This window comes from Sylvia atricapilla, chromosome 25 (assembly GCF_009819655.1).
Source record: "Sylvia atricapilla isolate bSylAtr1 chromosome 25, bSylAtr1.pri, whole genome shotgun sequence".
In the NCBI taxonomy this organism is placed as follows: Eukaryota; Metazoa; Chordata; class Aves; order Passeriformes; family Sylviidae; genus Sylvia; species Sylvia atricapilla.
Genome location: NC_089164.1, coordinates 6,124,686 through 6,145,980, shown reverse-complemented (window position 1 = coordinate 6,145,980; position 21,295 = coordinate 6,124,686). Strand labels below are relative to the sequence as shown.

The 21,295-nt window shown below is 55.0% G+C and overlaps 2 protein-coding genes across 2 annotated transcripts in view; both read left to right on the top strand.

Annotated features, from left to right (window-relative positions):
* The window catches only part of IGFN1 (immunoglobulin like and fibronectin type III domain containing 1), a 31,927-nt gene extending 30,407 nt beyond the window's left edge, over positions 1-1,520 (top strand). Inside the window, exon 25 of the mRNA XM_066335871.1 lies at positions 672-1,520. Coding sequence (XP_066191968.1) covers positions 672-685 — 14 coding nt within the window. The 3' untranslated portion in view covers positions 686-1,520. The remainder of the gene's footprint in view (positions 1-671) is intronic.
* Positions 1,521-20,112: 18,592 nt separating this feature from the next.
* Positions 20,113-21,295, top strand: part of PKP1 (plakophilin 1) — a 43,513-nt gene continuing 42,330 nt past the window's right edge. Inside the window, exon 1 of the mRNA XM_066335792.1 lies at positions 20,113-20,314. Coding sequence (XP_066191889.1) covers positions 20,113-20,314 — 202 coding nt within the window. The remainder of the gene's footprint in view (positions 20,315-21,295) is intronic.

Genomic DNA, 21,295 nt, shown 5'->3' with positions numbered 1-21,295 from the left:
CAGCTCCACCTGCTTACAAAGCAATGGTACATTGGGGCTGCTTTTACTGAACTCCTAATCATGGTACTCGTGACCAAGTACCAAACAGAACCAGAAAAAAAACAAATGCAGATGGGAAAAACCACTTGATTTCTACAGTAGCCAGAGGTTTTCGCTGAGCTTGAGAAATTTTTTTAGAAAGAACACTCCCATCTTCATTAGGTAGGATAATATCAAGGTTAGATTTCTCTCCAGCGCAGGAGCTGCAGAAAAAAACCCCCGGCAAATGTACCAGGTGAGTGGAGCACTGAGAAAACAGCTGATATTTGGCCAAAGCAAACACAAAGGGAGGAAAGAGAGGGACATGGTCAGAGGCACTGGGATTCTGATGTGGATGGAAGGGCAGTGGGATTGGCTGGGGATAGACTCTTGGATATACTTATGAATAAATATTGTTGGTGACTATACCCAGTGAAATATACTTTACTTGGTGTCAAATATTTTTCTTTAAATGCAAAATACTCCACTGGGATTACAGGGGTGGCAAAATGGGTCAATTAAACCCCTGTCACCCTCTGGCAGACTTTTAGGCCCTGTAACATTTCAGCTTCCCCTGCCAGACAGCCTTTCAGACTATTTCTAATCTCCCTCACTACAACTCTGAGCTGCTTCTCTCTTACTCTCACTTTCAGATCCCTCCCTGTAGTGTTGCCCTGCTGAGAACATCCCTGCATGGCTCTGAGGATGAAAAGCTTTTGGTGAGGACTCCTCCATATGAAGGCTGTAAATTTATTGTCAGATGTTCTTCACAGTCTGAGGGTGCTACTTTTCAGATCTAGTAATTGCACTTGGAACATGATGCTGCATTACCATCCATACTGGGGGGAAAAAAAGCTTTAAAAGCACTGGGTTTTTTTTATTTTTTTTTAAATGATCAGGCTTTCCATGAGACCTTTAAAACACAGCTTAGAAGCTTCAGAAAAACAGAAGATGAGAGGAAAGATAATTGGCCAAAATGAAACTTTCTGTGGAGAGCACAGGTGGCAGAAACCATCCTGCCACACCATTCACTTGCAACAAGGACATTTCTGGACATCAAGAATCTCTTGTCCTTTCACATATGCTTTTTCAAACCAAAGTAATCACTTTCGATTCCATGTGATTCTCTGCAGGTTTGCCAAATCTGGCAGAAGCAGTTCTGCATGTTTTCTACTACCAGTAGCAGTGAAGTAGATTATCTTCCCTAATTGCTAAGTTAAAAAGAGCATCTCCCTGCTCATTTTGTCTGGGCAGAAGATGACCAGCCTGGCATGGGGTAGGTGAAACTCCCAGTGCAAATACACTGGTGGGAAGGACTGGAAGTCTGCAACCAGTGTGTGAGCAGAGCAACTCCCAAAACCCACAACATATGCTGTACAAAGGTTGTGCCAGTCCTGAACCACCCCCAACATCAGCTCTGCATCCCAAGTGCCCCATGTCATGGCAGTGCTGGGAGCCTTTTGCCTTGTGCAGAAAGAGGTGAAAAATCCTTCCTGTCTGACAGGAATCCTTCCTGTCTGACCAGAACTGTGAGGGACCCCCAGGGGCCCTCCTGCCATGGCCAGGCTTTCCCATCACTGGGCCTGCACAGCAAAATGTTCTGGTGGCTGTAGGAGGGTGTCACAGCCAGAGCATCAAGGGTACTTTGTGACAGGAGAGAGCAGAGCCAAACGCAGCTGTGGGGCTGGAATTTTCCTTGGGATTACGTTTTGTACAACGTTGTACAGATGTAGCAGCAGTAGATAACGAAATTAAACCAGAATAAAGTGAAATCTAACCGGAGTCCGTGTTTATTCTGGAAAAGGAATCCCAGTCAGTGCCTGGATCCCGATCTGCTGCAGTTTCACATCTGACTGCTGCGCACAGTCAGCCCTCCTGGAACTGCTCCAGCAGCTCCTCCTGCTGCTGCGGGGCTGGAGGCAGGGGGTCACCCGCAGGGGAGATTTCCTTCTGACTGACAAACACAAGAGGCAAGTCCTGCTGCGACGTCTGCACCAATTCCAGCAAATCCTCTGCTGCTGCTGCTTTACTGAGAGCTTCGATCGCAGCCAAAGGGGGATTCCCTGCCGGGAACTACCTCCAGGGTGCAAGGGCTGATGTTTGTGACTCCCCACTGCCGGGCTGGGCTGGGCAGGGAGCACCCTGGAGTACGGACGGTGTCTCCGCCCAAGGCAGGGGGTGCACTGGGATGGGATTTGGGGTTGTTCCCCAGAGCCAGGCCGCGGCTCTGGGGCTGCGACCGGCGCCAAGCACGGAGCCACCGGCCGGAACCGGCCCCAGGCGCAGCGCAATGGGCTCTCCCGGGCCCCCCGCAGCGCCCCCGGCACCGCCCGCGGATGGGCTCTCCCGTCCCGCTGGCGCAGCACGTCCCGCCCCCGCACGTCCATCACGCCAATGCCGTCGGTGATTGGTCAATCCTCAGGACTCTCCCCGACCCAGCCAATGGCGGCGCATCCCTGCCTGAGCCAAAATGGCGGCGTCCAGGAGCCAGCCGGCGGCGTTGTTTGGTTCGTCTCTCTCTTTCTCTCTCGCGGACCCGGGAAGCGGCGGGCCCCGAGCGCTGGGTCTGCGCCTCCGGAGTGTCTCTCGGCTCTGAGTTTGTGTCTCCGGGACGTCCCGTGGCTCTGCTCGAGGCTGCTCAGACAGCGAGCGCTGCTCTGGCTCCGGGAAAGGCAGGGGCACCGGCTTGTGTCTTAGGGAGCGGCGGCAGCGCGGAACGAGACGGAGCTGGGGGATCCGAGCACCGCCGGGCAGGGCTGAGAGGGCAGGAGAGTAACAGCAGATAGAAGGAGAAACGGACAAAGTGGCGGTTCGGGCGGCAGCGAGAGGAGCTCCGTGACCGCGGGGGAAGCGGCTGCGGGGTCACCGCGGACCGGGAATGCCCAGCACCGCCGGGAGTGCCCAGGCACGGCTGGGGCCGGCCACGGGGATCCCCTGGGCATCCCCCGGGCGGGGGCAGCGGCCCCGAGGGGCCCCGGAGCTGGTGCCGCCCCTCGGGGCGTTCTCCTGGGGCTGCTGCGGCCTCTCCCAGCTCCGGGAGCGCTCCGGAACATCTGGAGCGGCCGGAACATCCTCGGGATCTCCTGGAATTCATGGTGGAGTGCGGATTCCTGCCGGGGCACAACAGCGGGGTCTGTTCTGCTGGCGCCGCACTGGGACAGGGCGGCTGGCAGCATCCCCCGGGCCACGGCACCGGCGCAGCGCCTTGGCTTCGCTTCCAGCACTGTTGTCCAGGACCTGCAGCACACAGTTTGGGGATAAATCTTGGGGATGCTCCCCGTCCAGGGCACTGGGTACAGCCTGGGGGGCAGCGGAGATTACCCCTTCGCTGGGGGAAAGGGCTGTTAGAAATGAGTGTGCTGCCTAATTTTCAATTAAAAAACAAAAACAAAAACACAAAAACCCACTCCAAACAAAATTAAATATAGCTGCAACTTTAATTTGAGCATTGCTTCTAAATAATAATACAAAAGCAAATTTATACTGTGGGATTCATCCCACAGGGTACGGAGCAGGACTTGGTCTCCTGTCCCCCGTAAAATAGGATGTTCTAAAATTAACCTTTTTATACTGTGTGTCACCTCCCATTCCCTCCTATTTTCAATTCCTAAGATTTACACCACTGGTCTCATTACTGCCTATTTCTGCCTCCACTGTGCATACTCCATCATCCCCTTTTAGGGGTCTCCCCAGCTTCGGGGGTCATGGGGAGGAAGGCTCATAATTTTCTTCACATATCCTGTAAATGACTCTTTTGTTTACACATGCACATTAAGCCTATATATAAAAATATATATAAATACATCTTTGGTGGCACACTAAGGCAATAAATTCAATATAATTACCACTCTTCTGGATTTTCCTCAGGTCTCTTAGATAATTTTAGCTCTTATCGGTTCTTTCCTGTTCTTCTACTTTTCACTAATCATCTGGAGACATCTGCAGGAGAAGGGGGGGGACACCTCTCCCTCTCCTGCTTGGCATTACACTTTTAACTACTTGTTTTAGTATTTTTAAAATATTGATTACTGTTTCAATTTTTTCAGCACGAATCATACCTATTTATCACAGGGATGAAGTTTTTGGCCAGTGCAGAGGGGAACAGAGGTAGGATTTTCCCCACCCAGAGGTGGGTCCATTCCTCACCCAGGGATACAGGTCCTGCTGTCTTCCTCCAACACCTGCAGCTTCCAGCCTGGAGTTTGTCCCAAACCAGTCAGGTATGAGGAGAAGGCAGGGGGGTCACAGCAGGGCAGCTCCCACATCCCAGGGTGGTGGGGTGAGGCTTGGGAGCATCCACGTGTATCCCACAGGGACGGGTGTGCATCCCATTAGGGAGGACCTGCTCCCTGCAGTGCTGCACTGGGCAGGCAGGGACAGTCTGTGTGTCCCCTGCACACCAGGGGCTGTGGGGAGCCCCTCTTTGACCAGGATTAGAACATGGCTGGGACCAGCTCCTCTTCAGCAGCACATTCTGGGCAATGGTGCCCGGCTTCACGGCAGGGGTGGGATAATGGGTTTGGGGTGGGCACAGGAACATCCTGCCCTGGCAGCTGCTGAGGGGCTTCATCTGCCACACTTGGCTGCAGAAGGTGGCACCTGTCCTGCCATCCTGCTCTCCCAGAGAAGGGATTGGGAGGTGTGGGCGCAGCTTGGGGCACGCCCAGCATGGCCTGGGCGCTGCCAAGGGTGGGACAGGGTGGACAGGACACTTTTCCAACTGGCTGCCAGGTTGTGGTTTTTCTCCCCGAATGCCAGCATCTCCTCAGCTGATCTTTGTCCACCTGTTTTATTCACTGTCAAAGCAACTGGAAAACCAGTGTCTTGGGTCCAATCCAGCAGCTCCAGCTCTTAGTTAAATTTAGCTGTTATTAATAATGCTTTTCTTTTTAAAATGTCATTTGAATGTTTCTTTCATCCTTTTCCAGCTGGTCTAGTGGGAGATACTTCTTCGTGGCAGAGGGTGGAACTGCTTGGTCTTTAAGATCATTTCCAGTCCAAATCCTTTTAAGATTCTGTGATTCTGGAGGACTGCTCCTCCTTCTGGGAAGTATTTGTAATGGCCGAAGGATGTCCTCGAGGGACCCTGATTTGTTGCTCCCTGTCACCAAGGTCCCAGTGGTGCTGCTGGGGTGTGGCACTGCTGCAGCCTCTGCTGACACTCTGGAGTCCTTGGGAGCCACTTCCCAAAATTCCCATCCCATGAGAGAGCAGTAGTGCCCCATTAGTAGAGTTTGTGAGCACCGAGGAGAGAAATGCTCCTGAGCTGGGAGGGAGGGATGAGCTGAGCTTGGGGCTCCCACCTCATGCAGAACGGGCTGTGCTGTGGTGTGCTGAGCTGTGCCTCTGCCAGCGCTGGGATTTTCCCCCATGTTCCTGAGCTGGGTTTGGTATCACTGCTGAGGTCAGTGGCTGTGCCAGCCTGGCACGGACAAGCTGGGGAACAGATTCTATCAGCATTACAGTAAAATCCCCTTTCAGCCCCTGAGTAGTGAGGGTGGATCCTGCTGGGACAAGAAGTAGCTCCTCACACAGGAGACTCCTGGGCAGGAGGTTGCTTGTAGTATTTGGCTGATTTGCACCAATCCTCCTCCCCCCCCTCCCCCCAGTCCCCCAAATTCTTTTGTTTGGACTCCATCTGGTCTTTGGTGATGTGGAGAGCAAGATCAAGTCTGCCCATGAATCAGCAGAGGTTTCCAGGCTGTTTTCTGAGTGCTGAAATCACTCAGGAATGCACTGGACCTTCTTTCCTTGTCAATTTTCCCTTCTTGGGCCCTGCTTAGTAAGGGCTTTTCTCCATCCAGCACTGTGACCAAGGCTGTGCCTCTTCACCATCTGCAGGTTCGTGGTCTCCATGTGCTGGGAATGTCCATGTCCATGTGTTTGCCTTGTTCAGTTGTGTGTCCCAGTTGCTTTGCTCCAGGACACAGCTGCTCAGGGCTGTGGGACTCAGCTCCTGGTGGGGCCTCTCTGGAAGGAGCTGCTGCTGCATCTAGGAGGAGTTTGGATGCTGGTCTGGTTCTGCTGGGAGCAGGAGTGGAGGTGGGAGTTGTGCTCGTGTCTTCAGGGAGCCTTTTGTCCCAGAGAGCTTCAGTGCATCCCACAGTGGGGACTCCTTGCCTAGCAGGGCCTGGCTGTGTTGGTGTCAATGCCCAAGCAGCCCCTGAGGGTGAATTTGGGCCCTTTTCCCTTTGGGAAGGGTTACTCCTCTGTGGCTTCAGAAGTCTACAGCCCAAGCTCCTGTCAGAGTGAGATGGGTTTGGATTGACCGTGGGCAGCATTTGGAGCAATGGCAGCTGAATTTTGCACTCATCTCCTGGATCCAGGTGTTGCAGGAAGGGATCCAGGTGATTCTGGATCTCACAGAGCTCAGCAGGGAGTGCAGCCTTTGGAGCAGCTCCTCCCTGGCTGCACAGCCCGTCCCATCCCTTCCTCTCCAGGGAGTGATGCTGGAGGACTGCAGAGCTCCTTGGGTCCTGCTGAGAGGGTTTGTCCGAGCAGGAGACTCTGCAATTCAGCTCCTTCAGAGCCTGGAGACACTAGAGCCCCTGTGAGCCTCCTTTGAGAGCTGCCATTGGCATCACTCACCTGTAGCTCTCTTTTCCTGGCTTAGGAGATTCGGGCAGGAGCAGCTGTAAACTTGAGGGTGCCCTGGCAGCTGCAAACCTGCTGAGGGATCCCTTCCTTTGGCATCGGTGAAGACATCAAATACCATTCGTCCCAGCAGGCCCCCTGAGCAGTCCTGGGGCAACGGCTTAAGCCACATGAGAGGGACTAATTTGCCACTGATTGTACAGCACTGTCTATTCCTTAGGGAGGTGATCCCAGCCTGTGTCCTGTAGCATCCACACTGGAAATGCCTGGCCAGGGAGGGATGCTTTGTGCTGGAGGAGGCTGGTTTGGGATGAGGCCATCCTGGGGAGGAAGAATGGGAGCCCAGTGGGGACTTGGGTTGCTCCATGGCTTGCTGGGGGCAGGGTTTGGAGCACCTCCTCTGCATGGTTTGTTCATGGGAAGTGACAGGAAATGGATCTCCTGCTCCAGCACACCTGGACAGGATGGGCAGGGGACAAGATGGGGACACAATGGAACCTTTTTCTGCCCCTTGGCCCTGGATCTGCACTGGCTGCCATTCCCTCCCTGGAGCCCTCCGTGTGCAGGGATGATGCTCCCAAACGGGGAAGCTCTACTGTTACCAGATTGCAAGTCCTTGTTCTCTGTTCCTGTGGGTTTGGATGCCATGGGAGTGTGGGTGTTTTCCCTGTGCCCTCCTGGCTGGGGGTCCTGGTGTGAGCCCTCAGAGCTGGGCTCTCTGTCCTGCACAGGACAGGGGTTCTGTGGAGGCTGGAGGGCGACACTGACAGCTCACATTCCCTGGCTGAGTTACCCCAAAGGCTCCAGCTGGAAGTGCTGCTATTGGCACTGCAGGGAAGGAGACCTGGACAAGTGTGGGGTGTTCCCAAACCCCTTGCAGTGTCCCCCAGCAGCGGCTCAGCTCTGGTGGCATCTCAATAGGGCCCAGCTCAGCTGAACCTCTCAAGATTAGGGCAGTGGGTGCAGAGCTGCAGCTCCCAAGGCACTTCCCACCTAAGGCACTTTTCCTGCAGGGAGTGTGTTTGGATGCAGGAGCTTGTCCAGCCCTGAAGTGGACCTGTCAGCCACGAGTGGAGCTACTTGGAGGTGTCCACCAGATCAGGATTTCCTGCCTAATCTTAATTCTGGGGCTGGTGACATGAAAGGCAAACCAGTGCTATGTAGCAGGATGCTGTCAGCCCTGCCCTGCCCTGCCCTGCCCTGCCCTGCTGAGGGCACATCTGGGGAATGCAGTGGGGGCTGGATCCCCATGTGTAGATCCTCATGGAATATGACCTGGGGGCCACAGTATGGGATCAAACCAAACCCTGCTGTGCCTGGTGGAGCTCCTGGGGTCCAAGGAGTTCACTTCGAAGTCAAGATGCAACAGGGCAGCACCAGTTCAGTGAAAGGTGGTGCCTGTGTGTGCTGCTCTGACAGCAGCCTTGGAAGGCACTATGATCCATGGAAAAGATCCTGTTACACCAGCAGGAGCGGTTTGATAAGGAAACCATCTCCACATCTGGGCAACTCAGCTGCTGTTTTTGCTATATTAAAGGAACTTTTGAGGTTTCTCCTTGGTCCGTGCCCAACCCTGGCGGTGACAGAGGACTGGAGGTCTGCCCAGGGGGAGCAGAGGTATCCAAAAACTCAGAGAGAAAGGAACATGCTGAAATTTGAGCTGTCCAGCCTGGAGAAGGGAAGGCTCTGGGGAAAACCTTACAGCCTCTTCCAGCACCCAGACGCTCCAGGAGAGCTGGAGAGAGCCTTGGGACAATGGCCTGGAGTAACAGGATAAGGGGGAATGACATCCCACTGCCAGAAGGCAGGGTTAGATGGGATATTGGGAAGGAATTTTTGGCTGTGAGGGTGGGGAGGCCCTGGCACAGGCTGCCCAGAGCACCTGTGGCTGCCCCATGCCTGGAAGTGTCCAAGGGCAGGTTGGACAGGGCTTGGAGCAACCTGGGATAGTAGAAGGTGTCTCTGCCCATGGCAGGGGGTGGAATGGGATGAGCTTTAAGGTCCCTTCCAACCCAAACCATTCTGGAATTCTGTGAAATGAAATGTGAACAAAACCACTGTGAGCAGAAAACTGCCATTGCTTGCAGTGGCTCACACTGGTTTTCCTCAACCTTCCAGTGATTTGTGCTCCTCCTTGCCCTGGGCAGGCTCAGCCTCTGCAGCACATACAGATTTGCATGACAGACCCAGAAACTCTGACCTGGGAAGTTCTGTTACCCTGCACATGACATTTCCTCTCATTTGCTCGCTGCTATGCAGGGGAGCCTCGCTCTGACCTGGCCCAAAGCTCCAGTCTGGGCAATTCCATTGCCTTGGAGTAGTTGGAGGTTCCAGACATGGTGGCTTGTGCAGCTTTTTTTTTTTTTTTTTCATGTGCCCACAGCTCTGCTTTTCTCCCCTCTTTGTGTACAGCCACCTGCCCTCTGTGTGGTCCTTTTGATGGGATGGTGCTGCCTCAGGGTATCAGAATCTCCTGAGTTGAAATTGATCTACAAGGACCATACAGTCCAACCCCTGGCCCTGCACAGACACCCCAACAATCTCACCCTGTGCATCCCTGAGAGCATTGTCCAAACACTCCTGGAGCTCTGGCAGCCTTGGGGCCGTGCCCATTCCGTGGGGAGCCTGGGCAGTGCCCCAGCACCTCTGGGGGAAGAACCTTTCCCTGAGATCTTTCCCCTGACACAGCTCCAGCCATTCCCTTGGGTCCTGACCCTGCTCACAGAGAGCAGAGATCAGACCTGCAGTCCTTGCTGCGGTTTGACCTCAGCTCTTTCCAGCTGAACAAAGCAAGTGCCCTCATTCACTCCTCACGTGATTTCCCCTCCAGACCCATTCCCATCTTTTCCTCCCTCTTTGCCTGGTGCTGCTCCTGCTGCTGTCACTGCTCAGGGAACCCCAAGTGTCTCTGCTGTCGTTGCTCAGCCCCTTCGCTGGCTACAGCAGCCACTTCCCCCCATCTACTGCAGGGCTGGCAAGGGCTGAGGGGGTTCTGCTCCCCCAGCCTGGTCCTGCCTCTCCCCTGCCCACACCCTGCTCCCCTGCCCTGGCGTGGCCTCTGCCTCCGCCCGCTGCTTGGGGAGCAGATGAAAGCCGAGCGTGGTGCCTAATTTATAACCAGCTTGGAACTCAGCTTTGGCAGGGCAGAGCACGCCAGGAGATGTGGCAATGCCCAGGGAGCTGTGCTCACACTGCTTATCAAAGGATGCCTGAAAGGCTCAGCAATGCAAGGGGAGGGTTGGGTTGCTTCATTCCAGCAGAGGATAAACTCCTCTATTACAGGGACACGTGTTTGGGAGAAGGAGCTGAGAGGAGGATTTTAGAACTTGTCCAGCCAGGAATTCACAGCTCCTGGAGCCTTGTCCAAAGGGAGCCAGGCTGAGTAGAGGGCACCTGGCTCAGCAGGGCTGCACCACCTCCCTGTACCACCTTCTGGAAAAGTGCCCAGAGAGCAGCTCATTGCCTTTACAACAATCCCAAATGTGGGTCAATCCCATGCCAATGGCCTCAGGACCTGTGGGCAGCAGGAATTGTGGCCGACACTGGTCTGCTGCTGCCCAGGCAGCCTGACCTGACCATTCCTCCCTGTCCTGAGAGCTGAGCCCTGCCTACATGTGAGGAGCCAGCAGGGACAACAGGCATGGCTGGTCACATCCAAACTGATCACAGGGCAGTGTCGAGAGCTTCCCTGTCACCCCATCTCTGCTGTGAGGTGCCACTGTCCTGGCTGCTGGCCCTCTGTGCTGGAAGGAATTGCATGGTGCTTGAGGAAGGCAAGATTTGAATGGTCCAGGGTTGGAGGGAAGCACAAAAAGTCTCCGAGTCCTTTCCATACTCCAGTGCAGGATACTGTGACCCCTCAAAAGGGGAGGTCAGTCTTCTCCTTAAACGCTCCAGTGCAGCAGCTCCATGGGGTAGAAGGCACTTACCTCAAACCATCAACAGCTCCTTTCCCCCCGCCCCACCCCAGACTCCCCTTTTCACGGATAGGAAGAGTCCAGGAACTGTTCTCCCCATGAACCCTCCCCAGAAGCCTGGACAGGGAAGAGTTCAGGTGTAGCCTCCTGCCCACAGGGCAGCATGGGCTGTGAAAGCCCGGGAGCACATGGAGCCTTTGAGACCCTCCTGTTCCCTCTGGGAATGGCCAGGTACTGATGGAAGGTGGTGCTGCCCAGGCCATTTCAGCAGCTGTCTTGGGCTTTTTGGGTTTCTATGGGCTTTGGAGAAAACTGTCCCACACTGGATCCTCTGTGGGTGCCTGGAGTGTGTGATGCCCCTGTCCTGGTGTCCCTGTGCTGCAGGGAGGGTTCAGGGAGCAGCTCCAGCCCAACCCAGGCTCCTCCACCACCAGCTCCCTCTCCAGCTTTCTCTGAGCTGTTCCACCCAGGTCTTTCCAGGACAAAGCCTGGGCCTTGCGATATAAAAAACCCACCTCACCTTCCCTCCAGGTATTTCTGACACAGGAAAAAACCTTCTGAGAACAATAATTACGTCACAGGCTGCCATGAGGGTCTGAGAGCAGGATCTGTGGCCACAACCTGCTCTGAGGAGGGATGTCACAAAGCAGGATGGCTGAGAGCCCATGCATGGATGGATGACGGATGACCCAAGGACTCCAGATCAGTCTCTGTGCCTCTTGTGATGACTCTTCCAGTGTTGATGAGCAGGGCAGATCCTCAGGACATCCATGAGTAGGTGGGGGTTCCCTTGGCCAGTGTTTCCTTGTCCCAGCCACTGGGACAGGACTTCTCATCCTGGCCAATGGTGAAAAAGTGTCCTAGTTGTAAATTTGTCCTCTTTGCCTTCCATAGCCAGGGCAAATGCTTTGGATGCCATGTGCTGTGCCAAGAAAAAGAAGTTTCTCTTCCCAAGGAGGTTCCCTCCTCCCAAAGCTGCTGCTGGGCTGCAGCAAGGGGCTCTTTCCTCTCTTGTTCAGTTCCCCAGAAGGGCAGGAAATTCCCAGGACATGAGGCCTCAATGGAGTAGAAGTGTCTCGAAAATTTGTGTTAAACCCCATTTCTGCCCAGAAGGCTTTAAATTTTATTGTATTTTGTCAAATCAAGTTACATCAAAGATTAAAACCCATTCAGGACAGCTGCTACTTATTCACTCCTGAAACTACTTCCCTGGTTCTCCAGAGTAATCATTGGACAAATGTCAGCCTGGTGTGATTACAGGAGGAGCACGAGGCACTTTGATCTACAGAAGCAATGTAAGATTTCCTTTTCAGCCACCCCTAAGCAGCAAAGCAGTCCCTAATGAGGTAATTTTAATGGAACTACCTGCGTATTCCAGCCTCAGCAGCTACAGTGTCTGCAAAGCACACAGAAATTGCTCTTTGGTACCACAGAAGGGGTGAACCTCCTCTGTAGCATTGGTAGCTTCCACTGCCCAGCAGGAGCCTTGAGTCTGCAGAAATAGCAAAAAACCACAATAAGCCCCCAAATCAGCTGTGTTTTGCTGTCAGACCCCTCAAACCCCCCCTCTCACACGGGGTTTGGCAGCCCACTGGATGTTGTGAGTTTGGAGTTTAAAATGGCTCTACTTGGCCAGTTTTGGTTGCATAATGTTCACTCCTGGTCCGTGTGATGCAAACTCGAAGTCCATGGAGATGTTGGTTAATTAGCTGAAACCCCCATTTTTCCCTTTTCAAGGAAGACCTTTGGTGGCACAGGGAACCAAACCCGGGGCTGAGTGAGGATGTGACTCCAGCCTGGAGAAGCAGAGGTTCCCCAGGAGTTGCTCAGAGATTCCTCAGAGGTTTCTTTGTCTCGCTGAGGAGGGCCCAGAGCCCTGCAGGGTGCTCTGGAAAAGGACAAGTGACCCTGTGCAGCAGCTGCAACAGGGACAATTCCAACTGTCCATAAGGAAAAAGCTTTTCCCATGAGTGCTGTGTGGCCTTGGGATGGGATCTTCTCTGAGAACTCAATGGGGCAAGAACTGGAGTCACTTGAACTGGCCTTGCACTGAGCCCTGCTTTGAAGATGACCTGGGGCTCAGGACCTTCTGTAGTTCTTCCAACCTTTCCTGATTTCCCTGACCTTGAAGGGTGGCACTGACAGTTCCCACACATGGAACTCATTGTAACCTGCAGGAGACACAAGAGAGGGAGATGTCCCCTGACAGTGACAATTCTTCCTTGGCTTTGGCAACCTGGAAGCTGAGTGTGGGCCAAGCACCACCTGATTTTCCCTGCCCCAGGACAAGGCTGTGTGGAACATTCCTGCACAGATGATCAGTCTTCTCCATTCCAAACAGAGATGTATGGCAGGAGGGCAGGGATGCACTCTGGAGCATAAATCTCCTCATCTTCTTCTTGGCTTTGTGCCATGGTCAAACATCAGACTTTGCCTGAGGATCAAATGCCTTTTCTGCTTCTGATTCCCCTTAGGATTTGCTAGTGAGTGTCACCAGCTCCCTCTGCAGTGCCTGGGGCTGCTGGGATGTGGAACAGCAGCTCAGCCAAGCGCCTGGGAGGTGGAATAAATCCCTAAAGCAAGGCCAAGAGGAGGTCACACCTGCCCTGCCCCAAGCTCCTCTGGTCAGGGATTGGAGCTGGGGGTCAGACTGTCCCAGTCTGGGATATCCATGCTCACTCCATGGAATGTGGAGCCACAGGGAGAGGGGTTGTGCTGGCAGTGCTCAGCTGCCCGGAGTAGCCCAACCTCCCCTCATACACAGAAACAGGACTGCAGAAGCTCAGTCTGGTGCTTCAGCACATTTGCAATCTAGAGGGGATTTTGCAAGGCCTGGCAAAAGGGACTTGGAAAATCAGCACCAACTGGGCAGGAATGACTTGGATGTTTTGATGCCCCCTTGGATGTCAGGGAAGCTCCTTGTTCATCTCTAGCACTGTTCCCTGATGATGGTTCAGGTGCAAGCCATAAATTCTCTGGGAAAATCTGTGTTTCCCTGTTCAGTCTGAAGGTGAACATGTGGATACTTGTCCACCTTGCAAAGCCAATCCAGGATGGACTGTTCCTGGAAAGCAGGAATGAAACAGAGAACCTTCGCAGGCCATGCTGATTGGCCTCAAATGTGCTCTCTAATCTCTGGTGCTGGGTTTCAGTGTTAAAATAAAATATATCCTTCAGTAATTGTGTCAGTAACATGATTTGCGTAAACCTATGGAGTGGTTCAGAGTAGTTTTTATTTAGCAGGGTTTCAATGGTTATTTAGAAAACAGAATGAGCTTCCAGATTATCCTGTTCATCCTTTCCTGCTGGAATTGTTATCACCAAAGTCCTTCCCTGCAGCCCTAAGTGGGTGCCAAGGAAGTAAATAAAACCTGGGAGAAGCAGCTCTGTCCCACACTTGGCATCCAGCACAGTGTTCATCCCCTCCTCCTTGGGTTTGCCCCCGGCACCACAGGACCCCTGGGCCTATAGAGTGAGGTGGGATGGAGGATGAGACCCATGGGTCAGCCCTGCTCTGTATGTCCCACCTTGTGAGTGACTCCAGAGTGGTGCTGCCACACTTGGCACCCAGAGCCTTCCTTGGTGGAAGTCTGGTGCTGCTCAGTTGATCCTGGGAGTAACTTGGGAATCTGTCTGTTCTCTCTTCTCAACCATCTTCTCTTCTCCTCATTTTTCCAGGGCTCTTCATAGCAGCAGAGGCTCCTCAGGGATTGCAGTGGGGTGCCACAGGATGCACATAGCGGTAGGAAGGTCCCCATCAGCATAGCCTGGTGCATCCCACCCCAGGGAGGAATCAGGTGCTGTGCAGGAATTGGAGCCTCCCCAGTGCAGATAGCAAGGAGCGTGGAGAGGCCAAGTTCTGGAGCAGATGCTTTTTCAGAGGAGGGGATGATCATAGATTCAGTGATACCCGTCTGCCATGGCATGTCCTGGTGAGCAGCAGTGCCGGGCAGTGCTGGGGTCAGGACACAGTGGGCATGGGGTCAGCTCAGTTTTCATCTGGCATGGACTGACCTGTGTTGGCAGTGGCAGAAAAATCTTCCTGGAATTCAGGAGGCCAGGCCTGGAGATGGCATCACTGCAAAGCTGTGATCCCAGTGTTCTGCTCCTCCCTGTGACAGGACAAACATGGCAGCGTCACTTGGCAGCTTGTCACAGGGACACAATCCTGCTGTGGGGCAGGCACATCCCCATGGGCAGCCACAAGACCCCAGGCCTCAGGGGGGACCAGCACAGGGCACTGTGACCACTGACCCAGACACTCAGAGCAGCCTCCCACACTGACCTCCCAGCAGGGCCCACTTTCAAGGGAAGACTCTTGCAGCAATCCCAGGTAATTGGGCCCCAAGAACAGGCTGCAACCCCCGGCTGTGCCATGAGCACAAGGAGTTCCTCCTTGCACCATGTCCTCCCACATGTCCTCTCTGAGGATGTCACACCCTGCCACGGAGGTGTCACCAGCACCAAAGGAGTCCCTGGGACAGAGCCAGCTCCAAGGATCCTGAGCTGGGCTCTCTGTGCAGTATCCTGGGGCTCAATCTGGGTCTTTGCTCCCTGACCCAAACTGCACCTCAGGCTTTGCCCTTGGGCTACTGGGCCAGGTCTGTAGCAAGGAGGGGCTTTGCCAACAGGGTCCCCAGGTGAGTCTGGGTGTGCAGCATCTTTTCCCAGTGCAGCTCTTTCCCAGAACTAGCACAGGAGACAGAGCAGGGGGAACTTCCACCTGAGCAGGGCACAGCCCAGGCAGAGAGGACTGGGAAGAGATGGGAGAGCAGCAGCTCCTTGGCCTGTTCTGGAGAGGTTCCTCAAGTTAGATGGGGACACAAGGAGATGAAAACTGGGTGGGTTGGCCTTGTCCCAAAGGGAAAGCAGAGATCCTTCCTGTTCCATCGCCATCCTTCCCTCCCAGGGCACCTCCCTGGGGCCTGCCCTTCCCTGGCACCTGCACGACCAGTCCTGGTGCCTGTTTCCAGAGTGACCTGCTGACCATGTCCCTTTTTCCCTGCTGTCAGGCTGCACAGCCTTTGGATCTTTGAGCAATTCAGAGTTGTGATGCTGTTGCTCATCAGAGGTGGGACCTATTTGTCAGGGGATGTCCAAGCATAGGGAGGGGCAGAGGGGACAATCTGTGTCCTCAGCCTTGATGGTGCTGAGTCTGGAGGTACTGTCAGGTGCCTGTACTGAGCCCTAAGGGTTCTCTCCAATCCAAAGCCAGCCTGTCCTGTCTGGTGCCCCCTGTCCCCTACATGTGCCATTTGCCACCAAGAAGGGCAGCAAAGCCAGGGAACCCAGAATATGAACCTATGGAGGTCCAGCTGACAAGGACAAGTGCTTGGCCTGACCTTCAGCCCCGAGGGGGTCAGGACTGGAGAATGAGAGGCAAAGGAAAGGCAAAGAAAAACCTGGGTTTGGTCCGACTGGAGAAGGGAAAGTTTGGAGAGGTCTTTCAACTCTCTGCAGCCAATTAACAGGAGTTAATAGAGAGGATGGAGCAAGTCCAGGGACTTGCAAGGGCTGGAGCCCCTCTGCTCTGGAGCCAGGCTGGGAGAACTGGGGATGTAGAGCTGAAGAAGACAAAGCTCCACCTTAGAGCTCTTTCCCCAGTGCCTAAAGGGTCTCCAAGAAAGCTGGAGAGAGATGTGGGACAAGGGCCTGGAGAAACAGGACCATTCCCAAGGGGCAATGGCTTCCCACTGCCAGAGGGCAGGGTTAGAGGGGATATTGGGAAGGAATTGTTCCCTCTGAGGGTGGTGAGGCCCTGGCACAGGGTGCCCAGAGAAGCTGTAGCTGCCCCATCTCTGGCAGTGTCCAAGGCCAGGCTGGACAGGGCTTGGAGCAACCTGGGATAGTGGAAGTGTCCCTGCCCATGGCAGGAACAGGATGAGGTCAGTTCCAAGTCAATCAATACATTCTGGGATTCTGTGAAGATGGAGTCACACATTCTGAGGTGCATGGGGAGAGGAGAGACAACTGGAACAAGCTGGGACATGGGAAATTGCTTTTAGATACCCGGAAAACAATTCACCATGAGGACAGTCAAATACTGGGAGAGAAGCCTGAGAGGTTGTCGAATCTCTATCAAACCTCCACTGGACAAGGTCTGGAGCAACTGGGTCCTGACTTGGTTCAGCCCTGCTTTGGGCAGAGGGGCAGCCCCTTCCTAACTCATGAATTCCATATTTCTGTCAGGGAACACCTCAGTGATGTTCCTGGGTCTTTTATCTCACTTACGCAGCTCAGGCTTTCAGCTGGCCAGATGCAGCTGCTCTGCCTGAGGCATCCTCTTGTTTTGGGGAGAAATCAGGGATTTCCTTACTCTCCAGATCTCTGGGGCTAGAGAAGTGTCCCTGATTTGCCAGCCCACGACTGGCCTGGCACTGTTGCCTTCTTGTCCTTCTACAGCACCACCCCAAAAACCTCTCAGTGCCACAGGCGTGCAAGGACTAGAGGGGAGGTTTTGCTCAAGAACAGCCTTGCCACAAGTCTCAGCAGGCTTCTGCCTGGCTTTCCTCACCGCAGCAGCTCCATTCTCCCTTCCAGCTGTATCCTGTTACTCTGTTGGTTCTGAACTCTCCATCTGCCCCCTTCCTATGGTACTTTCTGGTCCCACAAAAGAGACACTTTCAAGGCAGGCAGAGTGAAACCAAGGTGTGCAAGTCTAAAGAGCAAGTTCCCTCCTGCAGAAACCTTGCCAGGCTCTGGAAAGTCTCAGTTGTGCTGGGGCAAGGATGAGTCACTGCTCAGAAAACGGTATTATCCAGGAAAATACAAGAAATTCCCAACATCCGCACCTTGCCCCTCCTGGCGACCACCTGCCCGGAGGAAGAATCAACCCCCGGTGCTGAAGTCACTCCCAAGAGCTGGACTTCCTGACACCAGGGCTGGGGGCAATTATTCCCCCACAGCAGAATTCGAGCGAGCCGCAGACACTTCCAGCTCAGGAGCGCCCGACAAGTTTGAACAGGGAACCTGCGCCTCTCTGGGAGCAGCATTGGGCCAGCGAGCTCTTTGATTGCGATCAGGCAGCTGGCAGGAATCCCAGGAACTCGCGCAAAAATGCTTTGAAGAGCCCAGATGCACAGGGCGTGTCCCGAGTGGGTGCGGAGCGTGAGTCACAGCCTCACCATGTGCTGCTGGCCGCGCTCGGGCAGCGCCGGGACCCCCGAGCCCCGGACACCGCCCGCGTCCTTCGTCACATGGATTTCACCGACCCTCCGATGGCTGTCCACTGCACCCCGAATTCGGCACGGTGTTTGCGGCCCTCTCAGCCTTGCCCGCTCCGCCCGTGAGCTCCAGACACAAAGGCAGACAGGGAACTTGCTCGGGGCGCTGCCGGATGAAAGCGCTGCTGCTGCTGCTGCTGCTGCTGCGCCGGGGCTGCTCTGGGCTGGCCGGGACGATGCTCCCCGTGTGCCGCTCGGGGACGCCCCCAGCCCCATACCAGAACCGCAGCTTACACAGAACTGCAATAAAAGCCTTTGTTTAATTACCTTTTGCTCTTGCAGATACGGTTTTGGGATCTGTTGCAGAATCCCGGGAGATTCCCTCCCTTGGGCTAAACCGTGCTAACTCGCCCCAAGAAACCATTGTTTCCTGAAAGCCTCCCTAAGCTCCCTCCCTAAGCTCCCTGTCCGCGGCTCCGCAGCCCAGCTCAGCAATTTGGACGGGTTATGAAACCGGGAGATGCCAGAGCGCACTGACGGGATGCGATAAACACGCGGCTCTCCTGCGGGGACAGGGACAGGGCTGTTCCTCGCCCCGAGCCAAGTGACAGTACAGGTTTGCGAGAGCTGGCACTTTGTTGTGCAGGAGCCACCTGACGCTGACACCCTGTCATTGATTTGCGAAAACACCGCTTGGCATCGATATCGAGCTTTCAGGAGAAACAAGTGGAGCAGGGGAAAACAACAGCTGGGCATTGCTGCGCTGCTCCTGCCTGCACCGGGAGAGCACGGTCTGATCCCCACCCATGAAATGCTCAGGACCAGCAGGAAAGGAGGGCACCCACTCACTCCATCCACTCCATCCCACTGGATTCCCTGGCAGCACCCACCCTCCTCCAATCCTTGCCTGGGCATGGTCTAAAAGTCCCAGGCGGTTGGGTGATGAAGCAGAATAAAGCCTCTGCATCCCTTTGGTGAGGTGTCAAGAAAGGTGGGGAGAGGAGACCAAAGGCAAATAAATACCCTCCAGTTGCTCTACTCCTGTGTGTTAGAGATGAAACCTGGCTTTTTACTCCTGAGTTTCATGGCAGGAGCATCCTGGAGCATGGGGAAGGACAGTGCACAAAGCTTATCTTTCCTAGGAGCCTGCTCTGTGCTTTCTGATGCTGCTCTTGTTCCTACAAAACATGAAATGTGGACACAAATCACCAGGGAAACACAAAACCTGATGTATGGGAGTGAAAGCACCAGGTCAGACCTCGGGCACTGCTGATTCTCACTGGAGAGAAACTCCACACATCCTTTCTCCCACAGCTGATCCATCTGGCAGCACAAAGGGTTCTGCTCCTCTGAGTGTTGGCACAAGCGCCCAAGTCCTCGTCCTGGAGCACTCAGGAAGCCTCTATTCCGGGCATCCTCTCCTCAGCCTCCCTCCTGATGGGGACTGTTCCTCTTCTCCTGAATCAGCTGCCTGTGGCTTGGCTGGAGCTTTGTCAGCACTTGCTGTGACCTGAAACTGGTCACACCAGCAGTGAGGTGCTCGGTTCTCTGCAAATGAGTTGCTGCAGTGTGGCTTGGCAGAGGGAGAACTCCCTGCTCCCTATTCGTAGCCTGGCGTGTCATTTCTTGCACAGCCATTTTATCTCCTGTTCTCGCTAAATGTCCTCTTTTCCTTCCTGCTACCCCCAAGCTGTGCACAAAGATTGCCCCAAGTGTGCCCTGATTTCTCCATAGGCCTGTCCCTCAGACAAGCAGGACACCCTCTAGAGAGAGGTCCCTGACTCTCCAGGGGACCTCATCAGGACCCTCCCTGACCCCTGGAGCCGGTGTTCTGCAGGAATCCTGCATTCCTGGGTTTGTAGGGCGGAATTTGCAACCAGTGCTTGCAGAGTTGGGGTCTAAATGGGAGCTGTGGGCAGTGTTGCTCTACAGGCAGGGCCATCTCTTGGCACTGAGTCCTGGGGCTGACCGCAGTTTGGACTGAGGGAAATACTGGAACCCAAGAGGAGCCGTGTGGGAGATGCTGCAGCCCCCTGGCAGCCGAGGACCCACAGACCCTCACCCTGCTCAGTGATGGTGTCCGTGCGCAGCCCTCGGGCCCCCGCCTCCCCCAGCGCCCACTGTCCCGGGGCCGGGCCGGGGGCAGGCTCGGGCTGGGAGCTGCCCCAGCGCCCACTGTCCCGGGGCTGGCAGGGAGCGCGTGGGTGTGTGCGGGCAGGGCTGTATATCCAGTCTGGCAGAGGGTGTGACCGCTCACACGCCGGGGAGCTGAGCTGCGAGCGGCAGCCCTGAGACACCCTGGGCCCGGGGACGTATGGCAAGGAGGGCTTTGGGGAACTGAGCCCAGCACAGTCGGTGTTCGGTGGCCTCGCGTAGTCCGTGTGAGCGAAGAGCAGCCCCTGTGGCCACGGCCTGCAGCCATGCTCCACTCCCCGCTGAAAACGGCGCTGGCCTACGAGTGCTTCCAGGACCAGGCCAGCTCCACGCTGGCCCTGCCCTCGGACCACAAGCTGAAAACCAAAGGCACTGGCAAGCAGCGGGTCCAGGAGCAGGTGATGATGACGGTCAAGAGGCAGAAGCAAAAGTCATCGGTGTCATCGAGCGTGGGCCACTCAAATCGAGGTAAAGTCCCGCGGCGAGGGGAGCCCTCTGGGGCAAGGCTGGTGCTCTGGGGTGCTCTGGTGGGGGTTGTGGAGGGAGGACAGATCGCTTTGCTTCTCTCCTGAGGGTCTGAGGGTCACCTCAGGGAGGCAGTGCCAAGATCTCCTGCACTGGATGAAAGGGTTTAGGACAGATCACAGAGCTGAATGCATCGAGCCCTTCCTAGGCAGAGCTGACTCTGGGAGTGCTGCTCTGCGTCATATCCCTGAGGCGCTTGGACGTTTCGATGTGGTGCTAAAACAAATTTTTCCCTGGCTCTAAAGCTGGAGTAGCTGTCTGGTTTTGTAAATCCTTCCTCTGCAAGTGGCCCCTGGCTGGAATTCCCCACCACCCCCTCCCGTAGATGAGCAAAGCTGACAGTGCTCCTCCTCCACCCTGCCATGGGCTGGGGCCGGGGCTTTGCTGCCTCCTGAGTGCTGGGCAGGTGCAGAGCAGGAGGCTGTGCCCACACACGGGACACAAACCTCAGCTCGGGACTCACTTCTGGAAGTCCCAACACATCTCCCATTTGCAGGCTGAGAAGTGTGGAGTCTCTGGGACCCCGAGTGGGAGTGGTGGGAAGGAGATGAGCTGGAGAAGTGTCCCTGGTGTTGGTCGGTGGGGGTGTTTCACAGCCCCCTGCACTTTGCCTGTGTTGGGGTCCAGGGGGCCATTGCACCTCTGTGCACTGAGTGTGTGTCACAGAAACAAGCAATCAGCTGAATCCTGCAGCCAGGTATCCTGCTGGAAACACCTCCTCTTTGGATCAAGGCTTGGCAAATTGTTCTCTTTGCCACCCATGTGTCTGGAGAAGGCTAATCTGGAGGGAAAGCCCAGCTTTCCCCAGCTAGAAGCCTCAAAGCCAGAGAGTTGTGACAACCTCTGTGCAAAACCTCCTGCCCCTTGCAGATGCTTTTTCCAGCAGCCACAGAGAGCTCTGGCCGGGCTGAGTCACCAGGGAGA